The sequence below is a fragment of the Salvelinus fontinalis genome, chromosome 1, assembly GCF_029448725.1.
Source record: "Salvelinus fontinalis isolate EN_2023a chromosome 1, ASM2944872v1, whole genome shotgun sequence".
NCBI lineage: Eukaryota > Metazoa > Chordata > Actinopteri > Salmoniformes > Salmonidae > Salvelinus > Salvelinus fontinalis.
The window spans coordinates 49,164,540-49,176,316 of NC_074665.1; the positions used below are offsets into that span (position 1 = coordinate 49,164,540).

At 44.9% G+C, this 11,777-nt stretch overlaps 1 protein-coding gene across 1 annotated transcript; it reads right to left on the reverse strand.

Moving 5' to 3' along the window:
• Positions 1 to 2,558: 2,558 nt before the first annotated feature.
• LOC129856883 (transmembrane protein 180-like) lies at positions 2,559 to 10,602 on the reverse strand. The gene is made up of 8 exons (XM_055924627.1): positions 10,380 to 10,602; positions 8,131 to 8,398; positions 7,885 to 7,964; positions 7,181 to 7,630; positions 6,573 to 6,790; positions 4,905 to 5,076; positions 4,283 to 4,476; positions 2,559 to 4,099 (listed from the first exon to the last, which is right to left on the reverse strand). The coding sequence occupies exons 2-8, from the start codon at positions 8,299 to 8,301 to the stop codon at positions 3,849 to 3,851; spliced, it is 1,536 nt and encodes a 511-aa protein (XP_055780602.1). The 5' UTR covers positions 8,302 to 8,398; positions 10,380 to 10,602; the 3' UTR covers positions 2,559 to 3,848.
• Positions 10,603 to 11,777: the final 1,175 nt, after the last annotated feature.

An 11,777-nucleotide genomic window follows, 5' to 3' on the forward strand; every position in this document is an offset into this window, starting at 1 on the left:
ACTGACAACTCCAACGTAACATTGGGACGGGATTCAAGGACTTCCCTTTTCCTATTCCGGTAATACTAATCTCGCGATCCAGAAACACATCTCGTGCCCTGTTCAACATGTACAGTCACGACTATGTAATGCATAACATTAGGATCGTAAAAAAATATGCCTGTTTTAATATATTACAGTGGAAAACAAAAACCATTTCACATGAAGTGCATCATGGGTAACGATAAACGCATGCGCAGTTGGATTTGCACTTGCTTAACGGTGGCACTCTTGTGCTGATTTCGCGGTGCGTTAGAGGCTGCCAGAGGTTCTGAAATCAACCACGTATCATTGAAACCCAGCTTCAGTTCCAAAGAGAAAAATTATAATGTAAAATGAAATAAACAACTGGGTCATTTTATCTTAGGTAAAGTAGAATTATCCCCACCAAGATCTTAGAATGTTTACCATGATAACCTTTAATGACAGAGATTATGGAGGAATGTAATTTCTCTACCTGTCTGATCATGATTCCGTGCAGCACATGTTTACACTGAACAAAAATATAAATGCAACATTCAACAATTTCTAAGATTTTACTGAGTTACAATTCATATAAGTAAATCAGTCACTTGAAATTAATTAATTAGGATCTATGGATTTCACATGACTGGGAATACACACATACAGTGGGGAGAACAAGTATTTGACACACTGCCAATTTTGCAGGTTTTCCTACTTACAAAGCATGTAGAGGTCTGTAATTTTTTATCATAGGTACACTTCAACTGTGAGAGACGGAATCTAGAAAATCACATTGTATGATTTTTAAGTAACTAATTTGCATTTTATTGCATGACATAAGTATTTGATACATCAGAAAAGCAGAACTTAATATTTGGTACAGAAACCTTTGCTTGAAATTACAGAGATCATACGTTTCCTGTAGTTCTTGACCAGGTTTACCCAGATTCTTCCGTATTACTGCCAGATGGTGAAAGCGATTCATCACTCCAGAGAACGCGTTTCCGCTTCTCCAGAGTCCAATGGCGGCGAGCTTTACACCACTCTAGCCGACGCTTGGCATTGCGCATGGTGATCTTAGGCTTGTGTGCAGCTGCTCGGCCATGGAAACGCATTTCATGAAGCTCCCGACGAACAGTTCTTGTGCCAACGTTGCTTCCAGAAGCAGTTTGGAACTCGGTAGTGAGTGTTGCAACCGAGGACAGACGATTTGTACACGCTACGCACTTCAGCAGTCGGCGGAACCGTTCTGTGAGCTTGTGTGGCCTACCATAACAGCAGTTACAGTTGACAGGGGCAGCTCTAGCAGGGCAGAAATTTGACAAACTGACTTGTTGGAACAGTGTCATCCTATGACGGTGCTACGTTGAAAGTCACTGAGCTCTTCAGTATGTGCCATTCTACTGACAATGTTTGTCTATGGAAATTGTATGTCTCTGTGCTCAATTTTATACCCCTGTCAGCAACAGGTGTGCTGAAATAGCCAAATCCACTAAATCAGGCTGTTGATTGTGGAATGTTGTTCCACTCTTCTTCAATGGCTGTGCGAAGTTGCTGGATATTGGCGGGAACTGGAACACGCTGTCATACATGTCGATCCAGAGCATCCCAAACATGCTCAGTGGGTGATATAGCTGGTGAGTATGCAGGCAACGGAAGAACTGGGACATTTGACATTGTGTACAGATCCTTGCGACATGTGGCTGTGCATTATCATGCTGAAACATGAGGTGATGGTGGTGAATGAATGGCACGAAAATGGGCCTCAGGATCTCGTCACGGTATCTCTGTGGATTCAAATTGCCATCGATAAAATGCAATTGTGCATTTGCCCACTGAAGTTGGTTACGCCACCTAACTGCAGTCAGGTCAAGACCCTGGTGAGGACGACGATCACGCAGATGACCTTCCCTGAGACAGTTTCTGACAGTTTGTGCAGAAATTATTCGGTTGTGAAAACCCAGTTTCATCAGCTGTCCGGGTGGCTGGTCTCAGAAGATCCCGCAGGTGAATAAGCTAGATGCAGAGGTCCTGGGCTGATGTGGTTACACATGGTCTTCTGTTGTGATGCTGGTTGGATGTACTGCCATATTCTCTAAAACAAATGGAGGTGGCTTATGGTAGAGAAATTAACATGACATTCTCTGGCAACAGCTCTAGTGGACATTCCTGCAGTCAGCGTAGAATGCTACATTGAACCCTCTACTAATCTGAGCAAAATACACAATTAATATCCACATAACTAGGCAACAAAATATCTGCAGAAACCATGTTCATGGATTTCTGTTTTACACATCATTGTGTATGCTGTGCAGTGAGAGCACCTATGTTTTGCCTGGTACAAAAAAAAAATGCATCATGGTAACATTCTGTATTTTGTAATTAGTGTTCCAGAAGAGGCCTGAGGTGAGAAACTTCACGTGTCCCAGTTGAGGAAATGAAGGTCGATCAGAGGCAGACATGAGCTTCTGGGTTTGGTGCAAGGCTGCTAGACTTGTCCTGACAGAGCAGAAAACATATGTGAAAAGGGGCAACAAGACACATTCCACAAGCGCTCAAGTAGTGAGATCACTTTAATAAGTCACAAAGATGGTCAGAAAATGGCAGATGCTACAATGAGCAGTTGTACAACCAGACAAACATTGTACAGTATTTTGTAACACAACTGGCAAATACAGGCATCTCTGCTGTAAGGCTGTCTTGAAAGATATAACCTCTGCTTTCCTTCTGGTTACTTAAATCCCATTGTGCTGAAACTGTAATTCCTGAGTCACTCAAACACTTCCATGAAGGTGTCTTCAGTATTTGACAAATTACGAGAATACTTTTGTTTAGAGTTATAAATTGATCATGGAATTTAAGACTCCTTAACACTCAGACAACTCATGTAGCAGCAGTAATAAAAATGACTTTGAAAAAAAGTACAGAACGTATTCTCCACGATTATCATACATCAGGTCATCATGACGCAATAGTTTCATGTTTCCAGTCAAATCTGTTTCTCAATTCTCTTCATGGTCTATAAAAAAAATGGATTTCTTTCCTGACTCTGGGGTACAAATGTAAACAGAGGTTGTTTAAGGGCCTTGTTTTGTAATCGTCACCTAAATGCTTCCACGTGTCAGGTTAAAACATCATGCGTGAGAAAACATAGGAGACACCGGAGTTGAATATTGGCGATGGCAGTTATTTTAGTACCGGTCACAGTAAAACAAATAGAAAAACATTTGTTAGACTTTTGAAAATACAGATTAGTACTAGAAGTACTTCATGAAGACAATAGCATGGTGATGGTCAAACCTTATTTCAATTTCAAGAGCAAATCAGCAAATCAGGATTTAGATGTTATGCTCATGTATCCGCACACACATACCTGTTCTCAGTACTTAATATTTCCCTTCACACACACACACACACACACACACACACACACACATCAGAAAGATGGGTATTTACCTAGCTATGCAAACTCTCGATTTGGTTAACCACACTGTAATAGCAAGGTTAGTGATTATGTGTGTTCCTTTGGGGATAGAAATGCATACCAGGCTACGCCTCAACCTAGGATGATGTCTACTCGCTGGATAAACAGGAGGCGTCGTGCCTTTGCCCTACCCCAGAGAGGGGCATGAGCTTGGCTCTGCGGTATCATTTGGTCATCAGTTCATACATAAATATAGTCTTTGTCCTCTTAATATCAAAATAAGGCATGTTTCACACCCCCAAAATATTTTTGTCCCTGGCTAGACAGTTCTCCAGTCTACGTCCCTCTCTGCTGACCCCAATGGCAGAGGGTGGTATAGCATTACGCAGTTGAGCGAAGGTGCAGACGAGCTGGCCTCATATCAGATAGCCTTGACGTCCATGAGGTGGCTGTGCTGGGCTCCCTGCCTCTGGGCCTTGACGCCCTGCAGTCTGCGGCCGTGGAGGGTGAAGCGGGACCAGGCCATTAGCTGCAGCAGGGCGCATGAGATGGGCACAAACACCAGCAAGTAGAAACAGCCCTGGCGCAAAGGAACAGTGGAGCTCGCTAGGTCCAAGACAGGGGGCGCTGCCGCAGAGTCCTGTACGGAGTTTCTCTCAAAGATATCGTAGCCTGGAAAGAAATAGACAGATTAGAATAAATAACAGGCATGAATTTGTGGGAATCCACCTAGAGTAAGGTTAGTGAAATTGGTTTGATTCTAGTTCATTCACAGTGGCGGATTTCTACATTTCCATCACCAAGGAGCCTTCATTAAAACAGGCTTTTGCCCTCCACTGTCCATATAAAGTATACCTGTGTAGACACACAGCAGCCAGGTGCCGATGAGAGGGGCGAAGGTCTGGCCAGGCTTGGTCACTAGGGCCACCATGCCGAAGAGCAGCGCCGACGCCGCCTGCTGGCGCCGGTTCACCACAAAGTCCTCGTCCACCAAGTCCGTGATAACCAGGTTCAACAGCTTGCAGGTGCCCTCCGTAAACACTCGGTTACTGAGGGAAAAGGATATTTCCGAGCCGTTACTGATGTGTTGTCACTGTTTCCAACTGCTAATATACAATGATGTGGATTCTGCATCAGATTTTCCTGAGCGGGAGTTTAAAAATAATAATGTTTAAAGATAATAATACGGGTCAAGGCATTTATATGAAGTCCGAAACCAAGAGCCTCTCCCCCACTCCGACTTTATCTCAGAGTACACTATGAAAACAATGGCACTGTGCCAAGAGGAGAAGTGGTAGGCTGCGCCCAGCCACTGCCAGCCTCATGTTGATAAAGGGATTGGTCGTCTTGGCTGACAACACTCAGCCAGATCCAATGCAAACAGAGCCACACAAAACAAGTATTGGAAAAACCCACTGGATCCTTGATATGAAAATAACTTCCATGACCTTGATATCTAAACTGTGTGTGTGAGTACCTGGCAATGAAGATGCACAGCAGGTAGACCTGGTCGGCCCCGGCCAGCAGCATGGCCACACTGAGGGCTAGTTTGACCAGGAACAGCCAGCGGATGACCGTGTACACCCCGTAACGCTGGCACAGGGTCAGGAAATACAGGTTGTTCAGGTGGGGCGCTATGTAGGAGATCCCTGTGAGGAGTTGAGAGCAACTGTTAGTGGACAGTAAATAAACTCAGCAAAAAAAGAAACACCCCTTTTTCAGGACCCTATCTTTCAAAGAAATCATAAAAATCCAAATAACTTCACAGATTTTCATTGTAAAGGGTTTAAACACCGTTTCCCATGCTTGTTCAATGAACCATAAACAATTAATGAACATACACCTGTTGAACGGTCATTAAGACACTAACAACTTAAAGATGGTAGGCATTTAAGGTCACAGTTATGAAAACTTAGGGCACCAAAGAGGCCTTTCTACTGACTCTGAAAAACACCAAAAGAAAGATGCCCAGGGTCCCTGCTCATCTGCGTGAACGTGCCTTAGGCATGCTGCAAGGAGGCATGAGGACTGCAGATGTGGTCAGGGCAATAAATTGCAATGTCTGTACTGTGAGACGCCTAAGACAGCGCTAGAGGGAGACAGGACGGACAGCTGATCGAGGGGTGATGGTTGGATTTGCGTTTATCATCAAAGGAATGAGCGTTACACCGAGGCCTGTACTCTGCAGCGGGATCGATTTGGAGGTGGAAGGTCCGTCATGGTCTGGGGCAGTGCATCACCGGACTGAGCTTGTTGTCATTGCAGGAAATCTCAACGCTGTGCGTTACAGGGAAGACATCCTCCTCTCTTATGTGGTACCCTTCCTGCAGGCTCAACCTGACATGACCCTCCAACATGACAATGCCACCAGCCATACTGCTCGTTCTGTGAGTGATTTTCTGCAAGACAGGAATGTCAGCGTTGTGCCATGGCCAGCAAAGAGCCCGGATCTCAATCCCATTGAGCACGTCTGGGACCTGTTGGATCGGAGGGTGAGGGCTAGTGCCATTCCCCCCCAAAATGTCTGGGAACTTGCAGGTGCCTTGGTGGAAAAGTGGGGTGACATCTCACAGCAAGAACAGGAAAATATTGTGCAGTCCATGAGGAGTAGATGCACTGTAGTACTTAATGCAGCTGGTGGCCACACAAGATACTGTCTGTTACTTTTGATTTTGACCCCGCTCTTTGTTCAGGGACACATTATTCCATTTCTGTTAGTCACATGTCTGTGGAACTTGTTCAGTTTATGTATCAGTTGTGGAGTCTTGTTATGTTCATACAAATATTTACACATGTTAAGTTTGCTGAAAATAAACGCAGTTGACAGTGAGAGGACTTTTTTTTTTTTTTTGAGTTTACAAGTATGTAGACAAATAATATTAATTACTAACGATAATAATAATGTTTCCTCACATTCTAAGAACTAATCCTCCCAAAAAAATAACACCAATACGAAAAGCCTGGTCCTAGATCTGTTTGAGCAGTTTTGCCTATTCCTATGGTCATTGTCAGACCAAACGTAGAATAGAATAGGCAAGACAGCACAAATAGATCTGGGACCAGGCTATGAAACTAAGCCCATTCTATGAATGAGGCCTTTCCCTGGTCATGAAACATAACCAGCAGTAGTACGCTTGTCTCTTACCCAGCAGAATGGAGCCAGTGGAGGCAGAGATGCTGTCAGAGAGGAGGTGCTCCAGGAACAGAGGGAAGAAGTTGCTGTTGAAGTGACAGTGAAACACCTGGACCAGGTTCATAGAGGCGAACCACATAAAGTTTCTGTGCTTGGAGAGCTGCCTTAGATACTCTCCTAGAGTGACTGGCTTCTCCTGCTGAGTCAGAGGGTTCTGGACAATGCTCAACCTGAGAGAGGGGGATGGGGGGGATTAGTGAAAGGACAATCAGTGTAACACACACTACCCAGGGGATTGAGTCTGTAAACTGAGCAAGTGTTACCGTCATCTCCCTGACAGATATACTGTATGAGTGTGTGCAGACTGTGCAATGTTATTAACTCGCAATTAAATTCCACTACAGTCTCTTTAAAAATACCATTAGCAAGCAATATCCATGACCAAGGCTGGCATAGGCACCACGGGGTAGAAAGATTAAAGGCTTGATTTGAAGCCATAAGGTGAGTTGTTGGAAGCAAACCCACAAAATATGGGTGTTGTTCAGTTGCCCCTTGCTCGTTAGTGAATAATGTAAACCGAGTGTTTCTCAAGTGCACACATGAATGATCGTGTCACCTACTCTTTGAGTGCCAGCGCCTCGTCCTGCCTCAGACGCGCCTCCTTCTCAAATCGCCTCGTCAACAGGCGCGACACGGTGGCGAAACCGAGTGCCGAGACGGCCGCCAGCGTCACGCAGAAGAGCCGGAACGAGTGGAAGTCGCCCTTGTCCCAGACGCTGTAGGACAGGAAGACGGAGAGCGAGCCCAGGGCGCTGAACAGCGAGCTGTGGAAGTTGAGGCGCGTGCGGTCGTTGGCCGACACGGCCAGGTCGGCCAGCAGGGCGTTGTGGTTGAGGTCCACCACGGTGAGGAAGCCGTCGTACAGGCACAAGCACACTAGGAACTGGATGCCCGGCCGTGCCCATGACACCCAAAAGGCCAGGAACGAGATGGCGAACAGGGGGCCATTCCGGGAGAGGGCTGCCAACCGCTTTAGTACCACCTCTGGGCTGGAGATATGGGTGCCAGACCTACGATGGAAGAGTGTGAAAAGGGAAAAAATGTTCAGTACAACGGTAAAGACAAACTTCTCCCACTTTTCACCAACTGTGGCGTTCAACCGTGCTTTCAAGATAGAGTGAGAGAAAGTTACAAATAGGGAGGGAGCGAGAAAGCGGGAGAGAGAGCAAGACAAAGATATTTAAAAAGAGAGGGGGGGGGGGGGGGGGGGCGAGAAAGCGGCACCATTGATTTGAGAAAGAGAGGAAAGAGAACGAGGTCTTACTGTGAGGAGCTGAGGAAGGAGCGGTCACTCAGCCAGCCGAAGAGAGGGTCGTTCAAGCTGTTCCATATCAGAAAAACTGCCTGTGTGGGCAGAGACAGGGGGAGGAGTTAGTAGAACAAACTAGCATTAAACACCCTAACCCAGAAAAAAAGCCAGGGTATCAGTCATTGTCACACTGTCTAAAGCAGAAAGCTTCCAAAATACAGCTATTATAATAACCCATGGAAAGCAGGAAGTGTCACTCACCTCTCCCACCCAGAAGGAGAGCTTGTCGATCTTGTAAACAGAGACAAAGGTCTCCACATAGTACAGCAGGAAGACGTTGTGCAGGATGGAGACAAAAAGGGCCAGGGAGCCGTAGAGGACTGCAGTGGAGACACCAGTGGAGACAGCTAGCCTGCAGCCCCTCCTACCCATTCTCGTCACTCAGTCACTCTGCTGTTCCATTCCCCGCCGCTACGCCACGCTCATCGAGTCATCCCACAGACCAGCTGGGGCACCACCGTACCCACTCCTGCCAGAGCAAACATGTCAATAACCATTTGGAGGGTAGACTAAATGCGGATGTACGAAGCAGTGGAAGCTGCTGACGTGAGGACAGCTCATAATAATGGCTGGAATAGAGTGAATGGAATGGCATTTAACACCTGGAAACCACCTGTTTGATATCATTCCACTCCAGCCATTACCATGAGCCCGTCCTCCCCAATTAAGGTGCCACCGACCTCCTGTGGTGTGAAGTATGAGGTGGGTTGCATTACCGTACAGAGTGGGAGAAGAGCCAGCTTGAGCAAATAGACATGAAGGAACAAGAGTAACACATAGCCTACTTACACACACACACACACACATATACACACACACACACACACACACACACACACACACACACACACACACACACACAATAGGCCATGTCTGAACAGGGTAGTCTCCATTACAGAGATCAGGGTAATTTCACACACCGAGGGCCATTCAATGCATTATAAACTGGATCGCAGGGCTGTGTAAGCAGGTGAGGGAGAACAGGCCATTTCCATGGCGAACCCTACTCTATTCATTAGGTGAGAGTGAAGTTGTTGTGAGCAGTTACACCGTTTCCCAAATGGCCCCCTATTCTCTACACAGTGCACTACTTTTGATCAAAACCCTATGGGCCCTGGTCAAAAGCAGTGTGCTGTATAGAGAATAAGGCACCCTTTAGGACAGCATTCATTTCTCCTGTGTCTCCTCTGGCCCAGCTGGATGACAGGGGAGGGTGTAATCCTATCCTCTGATCACTGCGATTATGGGGTCCGTCTCAGGATACTAACTACACCATTCTCATAAAACACTTAGCTGGCCTCTTTCACACAAGAAGGGAGACAATTAAAAAAGATACCAAATCTCTCTCACGCTCATATTCTAGATTTTGGTCCTTATTTGTTCTATGGTTGGTTTTGTAGGTAGGCCCTCTTTTTGCCTGAGGCACAGTAAGGTGTAGCCTTGCTTTGTCCTCTCAAATGTCAAGAAAGAAAAGTTGCCTTAATTCAATATTGTTCTGTTATGTTGAGTCACTTCCGCAAATAATTAGCTCATCTGCTATTTGTTAACTGGGTGGAGCATTGCCTGCAAAGCCTAACAATTATTTTTCCCCCCATATCCTCCTTCTGTGGCCTGGTGGTTTACTGCTGTAGTTTTGCCATCTGTAAAGTGAAGCCTAGAGGCAGTTATTCCCCGAAATTATCCAGCATGATCCTCCCTTCAGAGCCTCACATGTGGCATCCAATGGAACAAATATATAGCCTAGGCTCTGGCTACACCTCACAAGCCATGGCCCTGTTCTACCACTATGCCATTTTACAGAAAACAGTCAACTCGCAAAAACAAACTCTAAACAATTACATTTTCTTCAGCTCTCACTAGAGAAACTGCACACGGGGTTCTGGTTAGACTAAATTTCAACAAATACAAGTACAGCAAGTGCCAGCTGTGTCTGATCCCATCAGATCCATGCGGTGGAGCTGAACGACTTCGCAGCATTGTACTGTATCACATCTCCAAATGTGATTCCCATCCCAGTCGTCTTAATTGATCTAGTCTTCTGGAAACAGGTAGTTTGTGTACAGTACAGTTCAGTGCACCTCTAAATAAGGTAGAACTTAGTTATAATGGATATCAGGGCAGCTCACACCTGCCTGTAGAGACTGGAGAGGCTTCTTGGCAGAAAGAGTAGGTCGTGATTATCAGCCAGTCAAGGCATTGGTAGCTAGTTAGTAACGTTACCTATTTAAATAGAGTTAGCGAGATAGCTGTACACATATAGCTAGTTGTACATATATAACTAGTTAGCTACACAATACGATTGCTGCCCCGTATCAGACATTTGTTCAGTCCTTCCACAGGTTAACGTTAAGTTAGCTGGTTACAGCTAGGCTAACCAGTAACCAACGAGTTAAGTAGCTAGACCTGGCTGTGGTTAGACAGGCGCCTAACCACAAAGACAATGTACTTACCATCATCATTGAATGAAGCCTTTGAAACGAGTGGGAAACCTTGATAATCAATACAATTTTCAACAGGCGGCTGCTAGCAAGACAGTTTACATTAGTACACGTCACATCAACCTCGCTGATCACGAATCGGATTTCAGAAGGGTTTCCCCACCATAGAGATAGATAGAGGACTCAACTTTGTATAGTGTTTTTGACAGCATGGGCAGCGCCCATTGTCAATTTTCTTCTTCACGATTTTTTTTTTTTTTTTTTTTTAAACCTTTTTTTAACTAGGCAAGTCAGTTAAGAACAAATTCTTATTTACAATGACGGTCTACCCCGGACGACGCTGGGCCAATTGTGCGCCGCACTATGGGACTCCCAATCACGGCCAGATGTGATGCAGCCTGGATTTGAACCAGGTACTGCAGTGACGCCCTGGGAGGCAGTGTCTTAGACCGCTGTGCCACGATTGGCCGATGCCTCCTGATGACCAATTTTGACATGAATCCATGTCAACAGGAGGGTTCAGCCAACAATGTCAGACTAGTATTAGACATACTTGACCACTCAGACCTAATAACTGAGGATAGCTTCATATTATTTTTAGATTTTTATAAGACATTTGACACAGTAGAGCATCAGTTTCTTTTCCACTCCCTTGAGAGACTTGGCTTTGGGGATTTTTTCTGTAAGGCTATTAAGACTCTCTGTGCAAATGGTAACAGCTCTATCAAATTGAAATATGGCACCTCACCTAGATTTGAGTTAAAGAGAGGAATTAGGCAAGGTTGTCCTATCTCCCCGTATCTGTTTTTATTAATCACCCAACTTCTTGCAAATTCTTTAAAAAATAGTCCTGTACAGGGTATTTCCATAGCTGGTAAAGAAATTATTATAAGCCAGCTGGCTGATGATACTACACTTTTTTTGAAAGGCGCTAACCAAATTCCCATATCGATCAATGTGATACAATCCTTTTCCAAAGCATCTGGTCTATACCTTAACATTAATAAATGTGAACTCATAGCTGTCAAAGATTGTGTGACACCTTCATATTATGGTATTCCAGTAAAAGAAGAACTTACATATTTAGGCATAACCATTACAAAGGATCAGAAGTCTAGAGGCTTACTAAATTTTAACCCTCTTATTAAAAATACCCAGAAGAAGCTAAATCAATGGCTACAGAGGGACTTATCTTTAAAAGGTAGAGTCCTAATAACCAAGGCCGAAGGTATCTCTAGACTAACATATGGCGCTCTATCTTTATATCTTGACAGTAAAATAAGCAAGGAGATAGACCAGATGCTTTTCAACTTTCTTTGGAGAAACCGTACCCATTACATTAGGAAAGCTGTTGTAATGAACACTTATGAGAATGGTGGACTGAATTTTCTGGACTTAACTACTTTAAAT

What these genes read in the sequence shown, in the direction of transcription:
- LOC129856883 (XM_055924627.1), bottom strand. Translation starts at nt 8,301, where the DNA reads ATGGGTAGGAGGGGCTGCAGGCTAGCTGTCTCCACTGGTGTCTCCACT. An exon ending in TCTCCTTCTGGGTGGGAGAG is followed by an intron (nt 7,965 to 8,130) that starts GTGAGTGACACT and finishes CTGCCCACACAG; the next exon opens with GCAGTTTTTCTGATATGGAA. An exon ending in TCCTTCCTCAGCTCCTCACA is followed by an intron (nt 7,631 to 7,884) that starts GTAAGACCTCGT and finishes CTTCCATCGTAG; the next exon opens with GTCTGGCACCCATATCTCCA.